This window comes from Oncorhynchus mykiss, chromosome 15, assembly GCF_013265735.2.
Source record: "Oncorhynchus mykiss isolate Arlee chromosome 15, USDA_OmykA_1.1, whole genome shotgun sequence".
Classification (NCBI taxonomy): domain Eukaryota; kingdom Metazoa; phylum Chordata; class Actinopteri; order Salmoniformes; family Salmonidae; genus Oncorhynchus; species Oncorhynchus mykiss.
In genome coordinates, this window is record NC_048579.1 from 10,362,951 (window position 1) to 10,386,547 (window position 23,597).

The following is a 23,597-nucleotide window of genomic DNA, read 5'->3' on the forward strand; positions in this document are numbered from 1 at the left end:
CTCCAGTGTTAATCTGCAAAATTGTAATTATTCCTTTTCATCCTCTAAGAATATCAATCCCCCTCTCTCACTGATTATCTGTCTGTCTCTCTCACTGATTATCTGTCTGTCTGTCTGTCTGTCTGTCTGTCTGTCTGTCTGTCTGTCTGTCTGTCTGTCTGTCTGTCTGTCTGTCTGTCTGTCTGTCTGTCTGTCTATCTCACTGATTTTCTGTCTCTCTCTCTGTCTGTCTGTCTGTCTGTCTGTCTGTCTGTCTGTCTGTCTGTCTCACTGATTCTCTGTCTGTCACTCTCACTGATTCTCTGTCTGTCACTCTCACGGATTATCTGTCTGTCTCTCACTGAGTATCTGTCTGTCTCTCTCACTGATTATCTGTCTGTCTGTCTGTCTGTCTATCTCACTGATTCTCTGTCTGTCACTCTCACTGATTCTCTGTCTGTCACTCTCACGGATTATCTGTCTGTCTCTCACTGATTCTCTCTCTGTCTCTCACTGATTCTGTTTTTATCTGACTGATTCTCTGTCTCTGTCTGTCTGTCTGTCACTATCACTGATTATCTCTCTGTCTCTCACTGATTCTGTCTGTCTATCACACTGATTATCTGTCTGTCTCTCACTGATTATCTGTCTGTCTATCTCACTGATCATCAATCCCCCTCGCTCACTGATTCTCTGCAGGGTCGGCGCCAGAACGAATCAGTCGGACGGGCATTTGATTTATTTAAGGGGGGCCATGTTTCCATGGGACCTCCTATGTGTGCAAGCGCTCGGGTTCCAGAGTAAAGGCGCTCCTTTCATTCCAGTGGTGCAGTGCTATTTAGGATGTTTTATTAGGTGATCATTTCTCAATAAAGTATCCTATTGAATATCATTGTAGAATAGGCCTAAGCATAAAATGAATCCTCCAATACCCAGACCTACAGTACCACCACGTGAACATTTTCTGTTTTTAACACCCTCAAACACCAAGTTAGGCATACCTACTTTCAATGATAATTCACCTTTTACCGCGGATAACTGCCTGTGCATACCAATCACTTGATCTCAATCAGTTTCATGGGAATATGCATTTAGATTTTCATCAATGACTGTTTCCTGAGTGAATTAGAGCAGATGGTGCTGACAAACTATTAGCCTTTGTTGTGTTTTGTTTCAATCACAGCGTATATCCTGCTTCGTGGCACACTGCGTTTTTGTCATGGGGATTATTATTATTATTATTTTACTATTCAGCGTACTCAGTCTTAGAACATCAGTCCCCCTGTCTCACCGATCCTCTCTGTCTGTCTCTCTCACCGATCCTCTCTGTCTGTCTCTCTCACCGATCCTCTCTGTCTGTCTCTCTCACCGATCCTCTCTGTCTGTCTCTCTCACCGATCCTCTCTGTCCGTCTCTCTCACCGATCCTCTCTGTCTGTCTCTCTCACCGATCCTCTCTGTCTGTCTCTCTCACCGATCCTCTCTGTCCGTCTCTCTCACTGATTCTCTCTGTCTGTCTCTCTCACCGATCCTCTCTGTCTGTCTCTCTCACTGATTCTCTGTCTGTCTCTCTCACCGATCCTCTCTGTCTGTCTCTCTCACCGATCCTCTCTGTCTGTCTCTCTCACCGATCCTCTCTGTCTGTCTCTCTCACTGATTCTCTGTCTGTCTCTCTCACCGATCCTCTCTGTCTGTCTCTCTCACTGATCCTCTGTCTGTCTCTCTCACTGATCCTCTGTCTGTCTCTCTCACCGATACTCTCTGTCTGTCTCTCTCACTGATTCTCTGTCTGTCTCTCTCACCGATCCTCTCTGTCTGTCTCTCTCACTGATCCTCTGTCTGTCTCTCTCACTGATCCTCTGTCTGTCTCTCTCACCGATACTCTCTGTCTGTCTCTCTCACTGATTCTCTGTCTGTCTCTCTCACCGATCCTCTCTGTCTGTCTCTCTCACCGATCCTCTCTGTCTGTCTCTCTCACCGATCCTCTCTGTCTGTCTCTCTCACCGATCCTCTCTGTCTGTCTCTCTCACTGATTCTCTGTCTGTCTCTTTCAGTATTTTTTCCCCCTCTGTGTCACATGCAGTTTATTTAGTCTAAATCACACAGAAGGGAAATGTTGCTTGTAGGTTAAAGAGGGGCACATCGCTTAGCCATTCCAGACTGATGTCAGTAGGACTTTGAGAGATAGGTGTTAGCAAGACTAATGAAATATAATATCAGACTCTCTCTCTCTCTCTCTCTCTCCCTCTGTAACAGATTTGAAAACAAACATGTTAAGTCAGCAGCCTGCCCTATGACACTGACAGCATTGACACATGTAGAACAGCAGTCTGCTGTAAGTTATGTTCTGTATTTAAAAAATGTAGAGGCCCAGAGGGAAGGAACAATAAATAGACTGTACACTCAATCTTTACAACCCCAATAACCACCTGGCAGTAAAACCTATAAGGACATTTCCCTGGTAAACAAACTCTAACAGGTTCACACACATTCATAACAAGCACGAAGGCAAGCACATGCACACACACAACTCAGAATCGGTAACAGTACACTTAAAAAAAATGTTGAGTTTGAACCAAATAATGTTATTGAGAGCGATGCCATAGTGGAACCATTTAGGGTCTCTGAACAACTATACATGGGATAGTTCTTTGAAGAGTCATCAAAAAAAAGCCCCCCAGGACTGAAATTGAATAGCTCTGCTGTAGGGTTTTAAGCCTTATTTGCATATTTCCCAGCGTGCCTTTCAAGTGAATTTTAGAGTTACCAGTACCACCCATGACTGGTTTGATAGTGACAGAGACATGGTTGTTACATTCATTCATTTACAGTCCTGTGGCCTTCACCAAATGAGATCCTAAGTGAATATGTTGTCATTCAAATTAAATTATTTACGACAATACATACTTCATAAGGCCTTTTGTTGAGGGCAGAGTTGTACCCTAATACAGTGGCCTGAAACTCACAGTTTACAGGCAGACCCCCAATGTCTTGTCTGAAGCGTGAAGTCACGAGCTCTGCTGATTGGGTACTGCGTATCAACCTAGTGGTGCCAAAGGTTCTGGTCTGCTCGAGAAAGCCTATGTACATTACAATAGCCAGAACAGCCCCCCCCCCCAAAAAAAATGTTTTGCGCTCTAGAATGTGTTTATTATGATCAAGTTCGATCCCCACCAGTGAACTATTTAAAAGTTCGCTACAAATCCAGGTATTTCATTAAATTGTGATTCATTCTGACTACTATATTTGACGTCACACAGGACCACGTACAGTACTGACACAGACCAAACACAGGCTGTCAATCTGTGACACTTTCACCATGACCCGTAGCGATGTTTTGGTGCCTTTCAGCCCCATTCAGCACTATGGCGCGCTACAAATGCTCCATCAGGAGTTTTGCATAGGAATATGTGGATGACGTCTCTGTCTGCTGATTGTAATTTCTATCTTTACAGGTCACATCAGGCCTGCAAGACACATTATAATTCCTATTGAAATCCAGCCAGAGTGAGGATATCCACATTTCAATTCACACGTAATGTACATTCAAAATGAATGCCAGGGTTAGGAACATAATGTATGAGACTACCATATGTAATGAATACACAGGGAGAAAAAGGTGTAGATTCACGCGCAGACAGCGTCCAGATGTCTATTAAGCCTACACAGAAGGCAGGAATCGTGGTCGCAGGCAGGCAATGGTCAACCACAGATAGGCAGTCAAAACCAACAATACCTCACAACCATAAAAATAAAAAGAAAGAACAGAACTAAATAGGGAGCTGATGAGACCAGGTGAGAAACCAACACAGGTGAAATCAATGAACAAAAATGAAAGACAGGGCTACGTTCCAGAACACAAAGAAACAGAACAGGGCTACGTTCCAGAACACAAAGAAACAGATCAGGGCTACGTTCCAGAACACAAAGAAACAGAACAGGGCTACGTTCCAGAACACAAAGAAACAGAACAGGGCTACGTTCCAGAACACAAAGAAACAGAACAGGGCTACGTTCCAGAACACAAAGAAACAGAACAGGGCTATGTTCCAGAACACAATGAAACAGAACAGGGCTATGTTCCAGAACACAAAGAAACAGAACAGGGCTACGTTCCAGAACACAAAGAAACAGAACAGGGCTACGTTCCAGAACACAAAGAAACAGAACAGGGCTACGTTCCAGAACACAAAGAAAGAGAACAGGGCTACGTTCCAGAACACAAAGAAACAGATCAGGGCTACGTTCCAGAACACAAAGAAACAGAACAGGGCTACGTTCCAGAACACAAAGAAACAGAACAGGGCTACGTTCCAGAACACAAAGAAACAGAACAGGGCTACGTTCCAGAACACAAAAAAAACAGAACAGGGCTACGTTCCAGAACACAAAGAAACAGAACAGGGCTATGTTCCAGAACACAAAGAAACAGAACAGGGTTACGTTCCAGAACACAAAGAAACAGAACAGGGCACGTTCCAGAACACAAAGAAACAGAACAGGGCTACGTTCCAGAACACAAAGAAACAGAACAGGGCTACGTTCCAGAACACAAAGAAAGAGAACAGGGCTACGTTCCAGAACACAAAGAAACAGAACAGGGCTACGTTCCAGAACACAAAGAAACAGAACAGGGCTACGTTCCAGAACACAAAGAAACAGATCAGGGCTACGTTCCAGAACACAAAGAAACAGAACAGGGCTACGTTCCAGAACACAAAAAAACAGAACAGGGCTATGTTCCAAAACACAAAGCAAAAGAACACAAGGTTGACTAAGAAAAGAAAAGCAGAAACGTACACCTTAAACATCTGAACTGGAACAACCCTTTTAGTAAAGGGTGCAACAAATCCAAATAGATTGGAATAGTTTAGAAAAATGTTTGTTATTTATATTAATTAATCAATCATCTAATGTACATGCAAAAAAATAGATATTGAAATAAACAATTCTAAAAACAAACCTGCAATAAAGCATAACAGCAAATCTGCATGAATAACAGTTTACATGTAATTACATTTTTTACAGGAATAATGCAACGATTGGAAAACATGATTCCATATGGAGAAAATGTTATATCGTCTCAGATAACCTATTGTGTGACCAATTTTAATTCCTAAATTCACTCATTTCCATCTAAATATGATGATGATGATGATGAGCTATAGACATATCTATATGTAAGCATAGTCACAAATGGTTAAATTTCACTGCCAGTTCACGGTTGAGATTATTGTTTCTTTCATGTGAATGATCAATAAATTATTATTTGATTATTTTTATTTTGAGGATATCCAATTATTGTCTTATAATACTTATTTTGTTTTTATATGAACTTGATAAAAGTTATCATCACAACTTACCACTGACAATTCGTGCGCTATGGCCGCTGGAGGCCATGACCATCAGTCCCCATAGAACTGTCATGATATTCTGCTCTGCGCGCGTCATCGAGGATTCCATACTTGATAGAGAAAAAGCAAGGGATTTGAAATCAAACTGTTCTTGTAAAACAAGATGTTTCTTCCCTCACATCAGAGTTTTTCTACTGGCAGTCAACCGACTCAGCTCTCAATCTCCGGTTTCTGCTGTTGTCATGGTTTCCCCCGATATTTCGGGATTTCAGTGAGCAAGATGCTGTAATCAGGATTTGGACCTGCTTCCTCGTGCGCTCGAGAACAAAAATAGTGTTCGAAGAACGGAGGGCTCGCGCATTCAGCCCACCAGAGAGATTGAAGGAGTGAAAGTGAGACCCACACTAGCGCCTATTGATCCACTCCCTTTCTTTCTCCCCTCTGGGCTGGTGGGGTCCCTCTGCAGCTGATCGACCAGGCGGGGCCACAGCTGTCACCTCGCACCCCCACCGACAATTTCGCCTCGACACACGTGCTCCCCAAGATACATAATGCTTGAAGACAAACTATGGCATGTTTGGATCATAATAGCAGGAATGCTTCAAGCAAATGCGCCATGGGATAAACTAATATTAGGCTACAATTTGTCACCAAAATATAGGCACAACATTTGAGAGAGAGAGAGAGAGAGAGAGAGAGAGAGAGAGAGAGAGCTGTTGCCACAAGAAAAGGGCAACCAGTGAAGAACAAGCACCATTGTTATTACAACCCATGTTTATTTATTTTCCATTTTGTACCTTAACTATTTGCACATCGTTACAACACTGTATAAAGACATAATAAGACATTGCTTAAGTAAATTATTGCTAAGGTACGTTATCTGTCTTGGCCTTGGGTGACCTCAGCAGTATCCTCCTGGGACTTCTTAAACCCACGCACCCCTCCTTACCAGACAATTAACCTGGCAGATGAACTGTCAAAGCCACATCAAGATGGATGGAAGCTATCACCACTTTCTCTCACCAGCCCCTTGAGTGATAGGCGTTTTACTGTTATTTCTAACTTAGTGGAGGTTTCAAAAACATGGAACATTTTCATCTCTGGGTGGACAATAACATTCTAATGTTCTTATTTCAGGTACACCTGTTCACGCACTCCCTTGAGCGCAGGCCTGAAACCAGAGGTAAATAAGTCTAGATGCTTTTCATATTGTTCTTCCACATTTTCACACAGCTTTGATAGCCAATTACATTGTCTGACAGACAGGTCCTCTCTTTCAGTGTTGTATTGATCTGGTCGCTATAACGATGTGGAGCCAGTTAAACACGCTGTAATATGTATCGACACAAAATATGCTATTACTTCATTCACTGTGAGCTATTGATCAGCTATACCTCTTCCTCCTCTCCTTCCTATATTCATCCTTCCTTCCTTCCTTCCTTCCCTCCCTGCCTCCCTGCCTCCCTCCCTCCCTCCCCCTCTTCGGGAAATGTGTAAATGCATTTGAGGTTTTCTGGGTAGTTGGGAAGTGTTCGATAACAACACCAAGATATTCTCTGACACATTATCGATAAAGATGCCTGAGCATTTTTACTCCTGCTGCTGCTGTCATCATGTTCATCATCATCATCATCATCATCATCAGAGCCTAGATTAAACAATACCAGGCAGGGGGAAGAAAATAAAATAGAGAAAGAAAGAAAGAAAGAAAGAAAGAAAGAAAGAGGATTTGTGTGTGTGTGAAAGAGAGAGAGAGAGAGAGAGAGAGAGAGAGAGAGAGAGAGAGAGAGAGAGCGGTACAGAGAGAAAATAGGACAGAAAAAGAGAGGGGGGAGGGGGGACAAAATAAAGGAAATGTGTGGTAATCATAAAAGAGGATGGCGCTGAGTTTGAGTGCCATCGGCCAGAGGAAAGGGCCAGCTGAGCTTGCCCTTGCATCGGTGAGCTTGCAGAAAAGGGAGTTGGCTGGCAATAACTGGGACAGCTGAATCAGATCTTGCTGAGGTGGCAGTCTGAATGGACCTGGTCTACGGGCAGGGGACAAACCCAGAACATCATCCTCATTAATATCATCACTCTCCTCACACTCTTCATCATCGTCTCCAGAGATGGCTTTTATCTTGGTTGCTTTCCCTCTCCTTTCTGTTCCTCCGTCCGTCCGCCTTATTTTCAAAGACAGCCTAGGAACTACTACTACAACTACCATCATCATTACTACTACTACTACTACTACTACCATCATCATTACTACTACTACTACTACTACTACCATCATTACTACTACTACTACTACCATCATTACTACTACTACTACTACTACTACCATCATTACTACTACTACTACTACTACTACCATCATTACTACTACTACTACTACCATCATCATTACTACTACTACTACTACTACTACAACTACCATCATCATTAGTACTACTACTACTACTACTACTACCATCATCATTACTACTACTACTACTACAACTACCATCATCATTACTACTACTACTAATACAACTACCATCATCATTACTACTACAACTACCATCATCATCACTACTATTACTACTACTACTACTACTACTACCACCATCATTATTACTACTACAACTACAATCATCATTACTACCACTACTACTACCATCATCATTACTACTACTACTACTACTACAACTACCATCATCATTAGTACTACTACTACTACTACTACTACCATCATCATTACTACTACTACTACTACAACTACCATCATCATTACTACTACTACTAATACAACTACCATCATCATTACTACTACAACTACCATCATCATCACTACTATTACTACTACTACTACTACTACTACCACCATCATTATTACTACTACAACTACAATCATCATTACTACCACTACTACTACCATCATCATTACTACTACTACTACTACTACAACTACCATCATCATAACTACTACTACTACTACCATCATCATTACTACTACTACAACTACCATCATCATTACTGCTACTACAACTACCATCATCATTACTACTACTACAACTACCATCATCATTACTACTACTACTACCACCACAATCACCATTACTACTACTACTACTACCATCATCATTATTACTACTACTACTACTACTACTACAACTACCATCATCATTACTACTACTAGTACTACAACTATCATCATCATTACTACTACTACTACTACTACTACTACTACTACTACCATCATCATTATTACTACTACTACTACTACTACTACAACTACCATCATCATTACTACTACTAGTACTACAACTATCATCATCATTACTACTACTACTACTACTACTACTACTACAACTACCATCATCATTACTACTACTACTACTACTACTACTACAACTACCATCATCATTACTACTACTACCAGCTGACTGTTTATTGATATTCTTTCTTTTGAAGCTGGTGTCAGCTTGGTTGGTTGGGTCCAACACCAGCTGACTGAGAGGGCTCGTTTCTGGGCTCAGCTTGGTTGGTTGGGTCCAACACCAGCTGACTGAGAGGGCTCAATTCTGGGCTCAGCTTGGTTGGTTGGGTCCAACACCAGCTGACTGAGAGGGCTTGATTCTGGGCTCAGCTTGGTTGGTTGGGTCCAACACCAGCTGACTGAGAGGGCTCGATTCTGGGCTCAGCTTGGTTGGTTGGGTCCAACCCCAGCTGACTGAGAGGGCTCGAATCTGGGCTCAGCTTGGTTGGTTGGGTCCAACACCAGCTGACTGAGAGGGCTCGATTCTGGGCTCAGCTTGGTTGGTTGTGTCCAACACCAGCTGACTGAGAGGGCTCGATTCTGGGCTCAGCTTGGTTGGTTGGGTCCAACACCAGCTGACTGAGAGGGCTCGATTCCGGGCTCAGCTTGGTTGGTTGGGTCCAACACCAGCTGACTGAGAGGGCTCGATTCCGGGCTCAGCTTGGTTGGTTGGGTCCAACACCAGCTGACTGAGAGGGCTCGTTTCCGGGCTCAGCTTGGTTGGTTGGGTCCAACACCAGCTGACTGAGGGGGCTCGTTTCCGGGCTCAGCTTGGTTGGTTGGGTCCAACACCAGCTGACTGACAGGGCTCGATTCTGGGCTCAGCTTGGTTGGTTGGGTCCAACACCAGCTGACTGACAGGGCTCGTTTCTGGGCTCAGCTTGGTTGGTTGGGTCCAACACCAGCTGACTGAGAGGGCTCGTTTCTGGGCTCAGCTTGGTTGGTTGGGTCCAACACCAGCTGACTGAGAGGGCTCGATTCTGGGCTCAGCTTGGTTGGTTGGGTCCAACACCAGCTGACTGAGAGGGCTTGATTCTGGGCTCAGCTTGGTTGGTTGGGTCCAACACCAGCTGACTGAGAGGGCTCGATTCTGGGCTCAGCTTGGTTGGTTGGGTCCAACCCCAGCTGACTGAGAGGGCTCGAATCTGGGCTCAGCTTGGTTGGTTGGGTCCAACACCAGCTGACTGAGAGGGCTCGATTCTGGGCTCAGCTTGGTTGGTTGTGTCCAACACCAGCTGACTGAGAGGGCTCGATTCTGGGCTCAGCTTGGTTGGTTGGGTCCAACACCAGCTGACTGAGAGGGCTCGATTCTGGGCTCAGCTTGGTTGGTTGGGTCCAACACCAGCTGACTGAGAGGGCTCGATTCTGGGCTCAGCTTGGTTGGTTGGGTCCAACACCAGCTGACTGAGAGGGCTCGTTTCCGGGCTCAGCTTGGTTGGTTGGGTCCAACACCAGCTGACTGAGAGGGCTCGTTTCTGGGCTCAGCTTGGTTGGTTGGGTCCAACACCAGCTGACTGACAGGGCTCGATTCTGGGCTCAGCTTGGTTGGTTGGGACCAACACCAGCTGACTAACAGGGCTCGTTTCTGGGCTCAGCTTGGTTGGTTGGGTCCAACACCAGCTGACTGAGAGGGCTCGTTTCTGGGCTCAGCTTGGTTGGTTGGGTCCAACACCAGCTGACTGAGAGGGCTCGTTTCTGGGCTCAGCACTTGGGTTTGAAGTGCTTTAAATTGCAGACTTGAATTTGGATTTGAATTTAGATGTAGCCAACATTTTTATGATCTTGTCTGTATTTGAATTTCCTCTGAAAATCGGCCCAATTCTGCCCTACATGCATTAGTTGGTGTATTTCTCTGGACTTGTAGAATTCGACAGGGCTTCAATTGGATGTTTGTCCCAAAATGTAAATGGGAGAGCTATTGCTAGGATTACACTGTCAAATATTTTTGTCCAAATTCTAATTGGGATGATGATTTTGAATCATTTCATTTTTATTGTGTACAATGCTCTGTGGCTTTTTCTTTGTGTTCATTCACTGCCATATTAAAGTTTCCCCATGCAGATATGGTCTGAGTCATTTTTAGTTTGTTCAATTATGGTGTTGTTCAGGGTGAATGTATATTTGAGTTTCTGACATCTGTTTTTTTTCTCTGGAAAATCATGTATTTCGTCGTTTAAAAAAAAATTTACTGCCAGGGCCCAGTTATTAGGCTCCCTAGTGGCGCAGTGGTCTAAGACACTGCATCTCAGTACACAAGGTGTCACTGCAGCACCTGGTTCAAATTCAGGCTGCATCACATCTGGCTGTTATTGGGATTAGGGCGGCGCACACTTGGTCATCTGTGTTTGGCTGGGGTAGGCCGTCATTGTAAATAAGAATTTAGTAGTAGTAGTAGTAATGATGGTGGTAGTTGTAGTAGTAGTAGTAGTAATGATGGTGGTAGTTGTAGTAGTAATGACTTACCTAGTTAAATAAAGGTCAAATAAAGGTCAAATAAAAAAATGTATGGCAATATTGCTCTGGAATGTTAAGATTCTGTTGAAGACCTTTGGTTGGTGATAGAAGAACCAAATCATCAGCACATAGCAGGTATTTTACCTCTGTGTCAAATAGTGTGAGTCCTGAGGCTGGAGAATGGTCCAACATGTCTGCTAATTAATTGATATAAATGTTGAAAAGGTTTGGACTCAACCTACAGCCTTGTCTCACACCTTGACGTTGTGAAAATAATTATGTCCTTTGGTTTTTGATTTTTATTGCACACTTGTTTTCTGTGAACATACATTTTATTAAGTCATACACCTTACCACCAAACCCACTTTGGATAATTTTGGAGAATAGCCTTTTGTGCCAAATAGAATCAAATGCTTTTTTAAAGTAAATAAAGTAAGCAAAGATTTTGCACTCTTTTTTCTGGTCATTAGTTGGTGTGTTTATTAATTAGTGTCTGTAAGGTGTATATATGGTCAGTAGTGCGATGGTTGGGGAGAAAGCCAACTGGACATTTACTTATTGCATTTTGTTCTTGAAGGAAGGTTTGAATTCTTGAATTCAAAGTGCTACAGAAAACCTTTCCCAAGTCTCCACTTTTGTGGACAGGGGAGATGAGCCCCTGGTTCCAGACATCAGGAAAGCAGACAGAAGTTAATACAATGTTGAACAGTTTAAGCGCAGCATTTTTTAACTCAGGTGTGCTGTTTATCAGCATTTCATTTCTGATGTTATCAAGAACACTAGCCTTTTATAGATTTTAGCTTTTCATTTAGTTCTTATTGGGTTATTGGGTAATCTAATGGATTTTGGTTGTTGTGGTCTAAGACTGCAGCTCAGTGCAAGAGGAGTCACTGCAGAACCTGGTTCGAATCCAGGCTGCATCACATCCGGCCGTGATTAGGAGTCCCATAAGACGGCGCTGATTTAGCTGTATTTGCGTTTTCAATTTCATCAAGGGTCTTATTGGTATAATTGAATTTCTTGCATTTCAGTGTATGTTTTTACTGTTTCAGAGTTTCTTTCTCTGTCTCTCTCTCTCTCTCTCGCTCATTTTCTCTATTTTCAACATCTCTCTCTCTCTCTCTTGCTCACACAGAGCCTTAAAAATATTGTATTTTAAACACCCCTTCTCCAGCCATAAAGACATTGTATATAAATCTGCCATTTCAATTTTTTTTTAATAATTGTGTTCAAAATGTGTCAGTCTCCTTTAGGACAGTTTTACTGCCCTTAAACCCTTAAACTCAGACACAGTGACGGATCCCCCAAATCTCGTTAGGTAAGAGGGGTAATATCTGGGGGGGGTAGGTTGCACCCCTTCTAAACACCCCCTCTTTGGGGTGCACAGAGGGCTCGCTCCCTAAGTGATGTCTCAACTAATGGCCGTTGGCGTTAACCTCTTGAATACAGTATGTACACACACACCATGACCTGGAAGAGATCACTTTGAGACAGATTTACTAAATGGGATACTACTGTATGGAAAGAAAGGGAGTGTTTCTAAAAGACACATAGGATACAATATCCTGGAAGATTACACACGGTATTGTTCAACTGGAGTCCATTTAGCAATAGTTGATGCCTTTACACTGTGGCTTAGTGACGAACAATCACAAATTGCACAAGAATCAATGTGTGAATGTATTATTTTTAATTTGAATTATATTGATTTAAATTATTTGATTTCCATTGCTGTCATTGCTGTCATTGGGACGATCGTCCAGAAACATCTGTTCTGCATTGTTGCCTCCTCCCTGTAAAATCAACCTCACAGTCATGTTGAGCGTATAAAATCATCCATTTCAGCACTGCCTCCATTCCCTCATCCTCTATTTCCTCCCTCCCTCCATCCCACCATCATTCTTTATTTCCTCACTCGCTCCATACCCCATCATTTCCCCCCTAAGGACGGGAAGCCTCTAAGCACTCACGAGGATATCATCCAGATTCTAATCCTCCTTCTCGCCCTCCTGCTCCTCAACCCTTAACTGAACCCTCCTCTTCCTCCCTTGACCCCTTCTCCTCCTTCTTCTTCTCCTCCTCCCATCCTCCTCTTCCTCCTCTCCAACTAAATCCTCTTCTTCCTCCTTGGTATATTCACCCTTTCTGACCCCCTTCCCTCTAAGGATAAATGCCACCCCCTCTAAAACCTAGGGGTGGGTGAGTGAGCACTGCCTCTTTGCTGATTGGATTAGAGACTGGTCGTTGTGGCGATACGAAATGGGAGGAAGTATAACAGACATCCATTAGACAGACATCAGACTACAGATCACCCCTTAGATCTACGGTATGGGTTACATCATCCTCTATCAACTCCTTCATTATCTCTCTCTCTCTCTCTCCCTCAATTCAATTCAATTCCATTTAAAGGACTTTATTGGCATGGGAAAAACATGTTTACATTGCCAAAGCAAGTGAAAGAGATAAACAAAAGTGAAATAAACTATAAAATATGTACAATGCATTTACACTCACAAAACTTGCAAAGGAATAGAGACATTTCCAAATGTCATATTATGTATATATACAGTGTTGTAACAATGTGCAAATAGTTAAAGTACAAAAGGGTAAATAAATAAGCATAAATATGGGTTGTATTTACAATGGTGTTTGTTCTTCACTGGTTGCCCTTTTCTTGTGGCAATAGGTCACAAATCTTGCTGCTGTGACAGCACACTGTGGTATTTCACCCAATAGATATGGGAGTTTATCAAAATTGGTTTTTTTTTTCAAATTCTTTGTGGATCTGTGTAATCTGAGGGAAATATGTGTCTCTAATATGGTCATACATTTGGCAGGAGGTTAGGAAGTGCAGCTCAGTTTCCACCTCATTTTGTGAGCAATGTGCACATTGCCTGTCTGCCTACGGCGGCCTCTCTCAATAGAGAGGCCAAGCTCACTGAGTCTGTACATAGTGAAAGCTTTCCTTAATTTTGGGCCAGTCACAGTGGTCAGGTATTCTGCCACTGTGTACTCTCTGTTTAGTATTCTGTAAGAAGCGATGCTGGAGATGAGAAGCAGGTACAGGGAGTTGAACATTTAATGAATGGAAAGGTGACAGATCAGGAACAGCGTCAGAACAGGGGGAACAAAACGACATGATGACAATAATGCTGAAGCGGAGAACAACCCCGGAAACAGACGGATTTAGGGGAGGAAATGAAAGCAGGGGATTGAGTCCAATGAATCGCTGAAGCGCGTGACGAGGTAAACAGGTGTGCATAATGATGGTGGCAGGAGTGCGAAGTGCTGGGCAGCCTGGCGTCCTCGAGCTCCAGGGAGGGAGAGGGCGAGCAGGCTCGACAGTACCCCCCCCCCCCCCCCCCCTCTAGGGGAACCATCCTGCGTCCCACCTGAGCAAGCCTGACTGGCCGACCAAGGCATGGGAGCATGGCGATCCGGCTGAGGCGTGGGAGCCTGGCGATCTGGCTGAGGCGTGGGAGCCTGACGATCCGTTTGAGGCGTGGGAGCCTGACGATCCGTTTGAGGCATGAAGCCTGATGATCCTGCTGGGACATAAACTTGAAAATGTATGAATAAACCAATTAGGCACATTTGGGCAGGCTTGATACAACATTTTGAATAGATTTGCAAGATTTCACTGGATCAATCTAAAACTTTGCACATACAATGCTGCCATCTAGTGGCCACAGTCTAAATTGTGCCTGGAATAGAATAATTCATTATGGCTTTTCTCTTGCATTTCAAAGATGATGGTGCAAAAAAAATACAAAAAGAACGGTTGTTTTTTTCTTTGTATTATCTTTTACCAGATCTATCGTGTTATATTCTCCTACATTCATTTCACATTTCCACAAACGTCAAAGTGTTTCCTTTCAAATGGTATCAAGAATATGCATCTCCTTGTTTCAGGGCCTGAGCTACAGGCAGCTAGATTTGGTATGTCATTTTAGGTGAAAAAAAAGGGGTGGATACTTAAGAGGTTTTTAACGTCTATTTTCTGGATTTTGATCATTAGCGGGAATCGGCCTAATTCTGCTCTGCCTGCGTTATTTGGTGTTTTACGTTGTACACAGAGAATATTTTTGCATAATTTTGCATGCAGAGTCTAAATATGGTGTTTGTCCCATTTTGTGAATTATTGGTTGGTGAGCGGACCCCAGACCTCACAACGATAAAGGGCAATGGGTTCTATAACTAATTCAAGTATTCTTAGCCAGATCCTAATTGGTATCACAAATGTTATGTTCCTTTTGATGGCATATAAGGCCCTTCTTGCCTTATCTCTCAGCTCATTCACATCTTTGTGAAAGTTACCTGTATTGCTGATGTTTAGGCTGAGGTACATATCGTTTTTTTGTGTGCTCTAGGTAAACGGAATTTGTATTCGTGGTCATGGCAACTGGACATTTTTGGTCTTACTGAGATTTACTGTCAGGGCCCAGGTCTGGCAGAATCTGTGCAGAAGATCTAGGTGCTGCTGTAGTCCCTCCTTGGTTGGGGATCGAAGCACCAGATAATCAGCAAACAGAAGAAATGTGACTTCAGATTCTAGTAGGTTGAGGAACAGGTGCTGCAGACTGTCCTGGTGCTGTTGCCAATTCATTGATCTATATGTTGAAGAGGGTGGGGCTTAAGCTGCTTCCATGTCTCACCCCACGGCCCTGTGGAAAGAAATGTGTGTGTTTTTGGCCAATTTTAACCGCACACTTGTTGTTTGTGTTCATGGATTTTATAATGTTGTATGTTTTTCCCCCAACATCACTTTGTCTTCATTGTACACACCTGGTTTCTATTCCATAATCATGTTCCTTATTTAACCCTCTGCCTTCCCCTTTTTGTTTTGTGCGTGATTGATTTTTGTCAAGTGGCTCCGTGTTCCGTGTTCTGGATTGTTTATGTTTATCCTTGTTGGATTATTGTTGATATTGAGTAAATATCGTGGCTTTACTCATACCTGTGTCCTGCACCTGACTCCTCTTTATTTCATTCACCTGGAACACGGACATCAGGAGTGTCAGGTTCTTGTCCAGTTCTGTCATTTAGGTCACCACAGACTAGTACATGTCCCTAGGCCTGGAAATGCTGAATCTCCCCCTCTAGGATGGAGAAGCTGTCATCGTTTTCTCTGTTGCGATACTTTCCTTTGTAATTTCTAGCCAAATGTAAAATGTTCCTGTTTTGACTAATAGATTTAATAGAGTGGATTAGGGCTGCTTTATATCAAATTAGCATACCACCTGAGTCTCTTCCCTGTTTCACACCTGGTAGTTAACCTAGAGGGCAACCAGTGGGTCCATCTCCTCTATACCATGTTTATTGTAGGATGACAATGCCTGTATTTCCAATGTCTTTGATAAAGTCTGGGTTCCTGCTCTTTAGGCCAAAACCAGATGACCTCAGAACTATATTTCAGGATGAAATGGTAAAACTTTGTGTTCCGTATCATCTAGTGTTGTTCTCGTGTGGTTTAGACTCGAACCATCACAGTAGGCGTTAGCATCTGATACGTGCCTCTTAGGTTGCAGGATGGGACTGTTGCTCTGCTCACGGACTGAGCATATGTGTGGCTGTCATGCTGAGGTCCTTACGGCAGGGAGCATGGGGGGGGGGGGGCGAAGGGGTATAAGACAGATATAGGGGGGGCTATATAGGGTGTGCCTGGGGTTTGTTTGGGGAGGTGTCGGCTGGTTGGGGTGAGGATGTGGCTGGTGGTATGGGGTCTGGGTGTAGGTCCTCTTGGTGCAGATCTTCTGGAGGGGGGGGGGGGGGGGGGTCTCGCAGTTCTGGGCGGGGGGTCCGTTTCTTTGTTGCTCCTGTGTGAGGAGCTGGGGCTGCGGTTGAGGGTGAAGTCCTTCAGGGTTCTGGTAAAAGTTGGGATTGCTGCCTTGTAGAGGTGGACCTGGTCATAAAGGCTGTTCAAGTCCAAGGTGGAGTGGTGGGCAGGTATACATTTGGCTTTGAGGTACAGACACCCACTGTTTGGTGGCAGGGTGAAAGTATTTTCGTGGTAGAAAGAGAGATGCCTTTGAGAGAGGGAGAGAGGGAAAGTACATTTTTTATTGCTTATTTCACTTTGGTTGATCTATTTCACTTGCTTTGGCAATGTAAACATACGCTTCCCAATCCAATAAAGCCCCTTAAATTGAAATTGACTTGAGAGAGAGAGATAGATTATACATATCTATACAAAAAACTATACATACATCACCTAAACGCCTAAACATCAGTGCCACAGGTAACTTCCACAAAGCTGTGAACGATCAGAGAGGCAAGGCAGGAAGGGCCTTCTATGCCATCAAAAGGAACATACAATAAGACATACCAATTAGTAACTGGCTAAAAAATACTTGAATCAGTTATAGAACCCATTGCCCTTTATGGTTGTGAGGTCTGGGGTCTGCTCACCAACCAAGAATTCACAAACACCAAATTGAGACTCTGCATGCAGAATTCTGCTAAAACATCCTATGTGTACAATGTAAAACACCAAATGATGAATTAGGCCGATACCTGCTAATGATCCAAATCCAGAAAAGAGCTGTTAAATTATACAGCCACCTAAAAGGAAGTGATTCCCAAACCTTCCAAAATAAAGCCATCACGTACAGAGAAACAAACCTGGAGAAGAGCCCCCTAAGCAAGGTGGTCCTGGTGCTCTGTTCACAAACACAAACAGACCCCACAGAGCCCCAAGACAGCAAAACAATTAGACCCAACCAGGGACGTCACTAGAGATTCATGGATAGGGGGGCTAAGCCTCTTTTAGGGGGGTCTGGCATACTCCCTCTTGTGCATTTACTGTTAGCTACTTCTGTGGCTTGAGACTGCTAGCTAGCGTTAACCAAAATGTTAGTTACAAGTAGGCCTAACGGTGCATGTACACTAGATAGCGGCAAAATGCCACTTGCAGCTTAGGCCACCCATTGTGACTCGCTTGTGGGCGTGCAGGCAGCATATGGCAGCATATAGCAGCGCGTTCGATTGTGCATCAAGAATTCAGCATAGCAAGTTTGTATGAAGCCCTGGTTATTAAATGGGTAAATAGTTAAATGGTAATATCCTCTAAAACTCTCTGGTGACAAAGACATTTTGATGCCCTGTTTCCAGTTGTCCACATGGCTGGGAGATCCTATTCAAGTAAATAAATACATTTCAAAAATGTTTTTTAAAAAAACGATGTATCATTAGCTAACTAGCTACAGTGCAGGCTAACTCAAATGAGCTGATAAATGAGCTAGCTAGTTGACTAGCTTGCTATCTAGCCAACTTCACTTACTGTATAGATAGCTAAGTGAATTAAATATCACCAGCTACCTAACTTCATATTAACTAGCTATGTTGATGTATTTATCACTGTAAAATAAACTCCAAATGCATTTGTAGGTAGCTAGCTAACAGCTATGGAGGAGGGTGAATGGATAGCAGCCCCAACTGTCAAAGTGAGAGAGTAGGTTATTCTGGACAGGGCAGGTACTTGTGTAGTTCCAGTCCCTATAAGTGAGGACGGAGATAATAGTAACATAATAGTCAGTGCTGTGTAATTTGACTATAATGAAGTCTGTTTCTTGTGAGGTTTTCTGTCCTCAGATAAAAAAAGAGCTATGAAAGCTTGTCTACATATGAAGAGGTCCCAATGAAGAGCAGTGGTTCTCAGGCCTGGGGACTCAAAGAGGGGCACATTTTTGTTTTTTGCAATAGCACTACACAGCTGATTCAAATGCTCAACTCCTCATCAAGTTTTAAGTGGTATTTATGTTTTCATTTGTGATGCTATCCTTGATATAATCCTGTTATTGTCACATGCTACACATGCACATATTTGTGCCCATGCATCTATCAATCCAATGTTATCATGATTTGTTATCAGGGATATTATACTTTAATAATCCACAATGACCTGGTAATGTAACACTCTAATAATTACATTGTCTTCCATATTCCTACAGATACCTTGTAACCGGAGACTCCTTCAAAGCGATTGCCTACAGTTAACGTGCAGGGCACTGCCTCCTGGGGGAATTCAGGTGTGTGAAGGTTACCTGTGTCCTGCATAACTTCATGAGGATTGACACGAGGACCAGGAGGGGGATCTGCAGCTCGCCGCCGTGTTCCAGAGGAGAAGTCTTCTGCTCTGCAGGAGGTTTCAAGGATGGGATCCAACAACGCAGCAAGAGAGGCAGTCCTTGTGCGGGAGATCTTCACCACCTACTTCTTCAAAGAGGGTGCTGTTCCCTGGCAACACCATAGACTACACTACGCACAACCAAAGACTCTTTTAAGATCCATTCACATTGCAATAAGAGTATTCTTCCATTTACTTAGCTATGTCAACTGCAGTTATGCAATTCCTAGATTATCACCCTTTGATTTCTACTTCTCAGGTGAGGTGCTGTTTAGGTAAGGGTGTGATGTCTGTACAAAAACAAAACAGGCTCTTTTAAAAGTCAAAATTTACAACAATTAGACACCCTATAACCCACACCTACACACTATCAATCAGTATCAATCTGATCAGTATCAATCTGATTAATGGATTGTGTTGTGCAGTAAGCAGGCTCAAGTGTATAACTGTGGCTCCTTCCACCTTCAATGAATAGGTAAGAGGGCCAACCATGGAGAATAGTAAGACACTTCATTATTTCTATAACTACGCTATATTGTTTGTCCTCGTGTGCCTGTTCATGTTTTTCAGCATTAACTTCTCTAGGATAGGGGGCAGCATTCAGAATTTTGGATTAAAAGCATGCCCAAATTAAACTGCTTGCTACTCAGCCATAAAAACTAGAATATGCATATAATTAGTGGATGTCGATAGAAAACACTCCAAAGTTTCTAAAACTGTTTGAATTATGTCTGTGAGTGTAACAGAACTCATATGGCAGGAAAAAACCTGAGAAAAAATCCAACCAGGAAGTGGGAAATCTGAGGTTTGCAGTTTTTTAATTCCTTGCCAATCGAATATATAGTGTCTATGGGGTAATATTGCACTTCCTAAGGCTTCCACTAGATGTCAACAGTCTTTAGAACCTTGTTTGATGCTTCTACTGTGAAGGAGCGGGGAATGGGAGCTGAATGAGTCAGAGGTCTGCCAGAGTGGCATGAGCTTGTCACGCGCACTCACGTGAGAGTTAGCTTGCGTTCCATTGCATTTCTACAGACAAAGGAATTCTCCTGTTGAAACATTATTGAAGATTTATGTTTAAAACATCCTAAAGATTGATTCTATACATCGTTTGACATGTTTCTACGGACTGTAACGTGACTTTTCGTCTGCTCGCGCCTCATGAATTTGGATTACTGGGCTAAACATGCAAACAAAAAGGAGGTATTTGGACATAAATGATAGACTTCATCGACCAAATCAAACATTTATTGTGGACTGGGATTCCTGGGAGTGCATTCTGATGAAGATCATCAAAGGTAAGTGAATATTCATAATGCTATGTATGACTTCTGTTGACTCCACAACATGGCGGATATCTGTATGGCTTATTTTTGTGTATGGCTAGCGTCCCACATACCCTAGTGATGTTAAGTACCCTGCAGCCACTTAGTGTGGTGTGGACATCAGGTGAGGCCACACACAGATTCCTGTTGAACACTGTCTCTTTAACTACCTAATTTTCTCAATAACAGTCTCTCTCCTTCACTTCATCCCTCTCTCCTCTTCTCCCTAAATCCTCTAGGTTATATCAGCTGTGTTGGTGAACACCTCCTACATCTGAACTGGCTACGTAGGGCGCACTTGGTCAGGTCAACAGGAAGTATTATTAAAGAGATGCTTTACATTGTAATACAGATAGAGATGCAGTAGTACCAGAGTTAATGATCCAAGGTCAGTTTTGCATTTCACCTCCTGATTATTATGATGACTGACAAGGTTAGAATAAAAAAGAAAACATGCTTAAACATGCTCTCTCTCTCTCCATCTGTCTCTCATCTGCAGAAATGTTTTGATGTGAGAGAGGATGCCAACCCCCAGTCCCATCGTCGCCACCTCACCCGCTCTTAAGATAAGCTTCGGGCCGACCAGAGACACTATTATGTAATTGTGATGAACAGAGAATATTTGGGTTGCACTGTGATTCATTAATCATATCCTGCCTTCCCTGCTCCTATGTTCTTACCTCTTTCCCTTTGTCTTTTCCACCTCTCTCGACATCTCCTCTCTCTTCCTCTGTTTTTATAATGTACAACAGATGTGCATTGAAGTACAGATTGAACGTGTATTTATAATATAACAATTATATTTATAGTGCATGTATTTATAACACTTGGATAATGAACTTCTTTCAATAAAGCGTTTCACATTCTCTACTGGTTGAAATTAAGTCTAATTTGATTAAATACTATCCTGTGTTTATCAGATCAATGCAGATGAAGGAAATTAGATATTGAGATGAACCCGTTTGAGACTATTTGCATGATGCATAGGAAGTGTAGTGTACTGTTTCTGTGTAGTGTACTATTGCTGTATAAATGGATTACAAATCAGTCTTTAACTATTTAAATCCTGTTTCTAGTCTATTAGTTACAATGTGTAAACACTGTCCCAGGACCAAGATTGGTAAACACTGTTGAAGTGTATGATTGTAATACATACACTCCACATAATACTCCATCTCTCTCTCTCTCTCTCTCTCTCTCTCTCTCTCTCTGACACTCTCTCTCTCTCTCTCTCTCTCTCTCTCTCTCTCTCTCTCTCTCTCTCTGACTCTCTCTCTCTCTCTCTCTCTCTCTCTCTCTCTCTGACTCTCTCTCTCTCTCTCTCTCTCTCTCACTCTCTCTCTCTCTCTCTCTCTCTCTCTCTCTCTCTCTCTCTCTCTCTCTCTCTCTCTCTCTCTGACACTCTCTCTCTCTCTCTCTCTCTCTCTCTCTCTGACTCTCTCTCTCTCTCTCACACTCTCTCTCTCTCTCTCTCTCTCTCTCTGACTGTCTCTCTCACGCTCTCTCTCTCTCTGACTCTCTCTCTCTCTCTGACTCTCTCTCTCTCTCTCTCTCTCTCTCTCTCTCTCTCTCTCTCTCTCTCTCTCTCTCTCGTTAAGTCTTTCATTAACATAGCTCTTGTGATGATTGTGACCCATATCGTGTTCTCACCATAAACTACTTAGTGAAGTGTTGTTACTGCAGATTCATATAGTGTTTCATAGTTGAACGGTGGTAGGTTTAAGTGTTCTGTAATGAGAGTTTCACACATGGCCTAGTGTGGATGGATTTATGGATGGATAGATGGATGGATGGTAGAATTGAACAGGGCAGTAGCAGTGAGGGGTGACTGAGTGTCTACAGACACACACATAGACAGAGTTAGAGTAAAAATGACCCAAGGTTAAATGGAGTGAGTTAGGATAAATAGTACATTTGTAAGCTTTCGTATTTATTAGTGAAGGCGCCAGTCAGAGAGGTAATAGGAGAAAACAGGGAGAACGGGACTAGAAACACAGATGACAATAAAACAAGAGATAGAGAGAGACATAGAGAGAGGTCTGGAGTCCGCTCACCAACCAAGAATTCACAAAATGGCACACCAAATTGACACTCTGACTCCAAAATTCTGCAAACATATCCTCTGTGTACAACGTAAAACACCAAATAATGCATGCAGAGCAGAACTAGGCCGATACCCACTAATTATCAAAATCCAGAAAATAGTTAAATTCTATAACCACCTAAAAGGAAGCGATTCCCAAACCTTCCATAACAAAGCCATCACCTACAGAGAGATGAACCTGGAGAAGAGCCCCCTAAGCAAGCTGGTCCTGGGGCTCTGTTCACAAACACAAACAGACCCCACAGAGCCCCAGGACAGAATCACAATTAGACCCAACCAAATCATGAGAAAACAAAAAGAGAATTACTTACTAGGAATGAACAAAAAACAGAGCAAACTAGAATTATATTTGTCCCTAAACAGAGAGTATACAGTGGCAGAATACCTGTCCACTGTGACTGACCCAAACTTAAGGAAAGCTTTGACTATGTACAGACTCAGTGAGCATAGACTTGCAATTGAGAAAGGCCGTCGTAGGCAGACCTGACTCTCAAGAGAAGACAGGCTATGTGCACACTGCCCACAAAATGAGGTGGAAACTGAGCTGCACTTCTTAACCTCCTGCCAAATGTATGACCATATTAGAGACACATATTTCCCTCAGATTACACAGACCCACAAAGAATTTGAAAACAAATATAATTTTGATAAACTCACATATCTACTGGGTGAAATACCACAGTGTGTCATCACAGCAGCAAGATTTGTGACCTGTTGCCACAAGAAAAGGGCAACCTACAACGCATTACATGGGCTTGCTCCTACCTATCTCTCTGATTTGGTCCTGCCGTACATACCTACACGTACGCTACGGTCACAAGACGCAGGCCTCCTAATTGTCCCTAGAATTTCTACGCAAACAGCTGGAGGCAGGGCTTTCTCCTATAGAGCGCCATTTTTATGGAACGGTCTGCCTACCCACGTCAGAGACGCAAACTCGGTCTCAACCTTTAAGTCTTTACTGAAGACTCATCTCT

General features: G+C 42.9%; 1 protein-coding gene across 2 annotated transcripts in view; it reads right to left on the reverse strand.

Moving 5' to 3' along the window:
- The window catches only part of LOC110490904 (chondrolectin), a 31,717-nt gene extending 25,934 nt beyond the window's left edge, over positions 1–5,783 (reverse strand). Inside the window, exon 1 of one of the 2 annotated variants that reach the window (XM_036943686.1) lies at positions 5,342–5,783. In XM_036943686.1, the coding sequence (XP_036799581.1) occupies positions 5,342–5,441 (100 nt within the window). In that variant the 5' untranslated portion in view covers positions 5,442–5,783. The remainder of the gene's footprint in view (positions 1–5,341) is intronic. The other variant, XM_036943687.1, reaches the window with a different exon arrangement.
- Between the last annotated feature and the right edge of the window lie 17,814 nt (positions 5,784–23,597).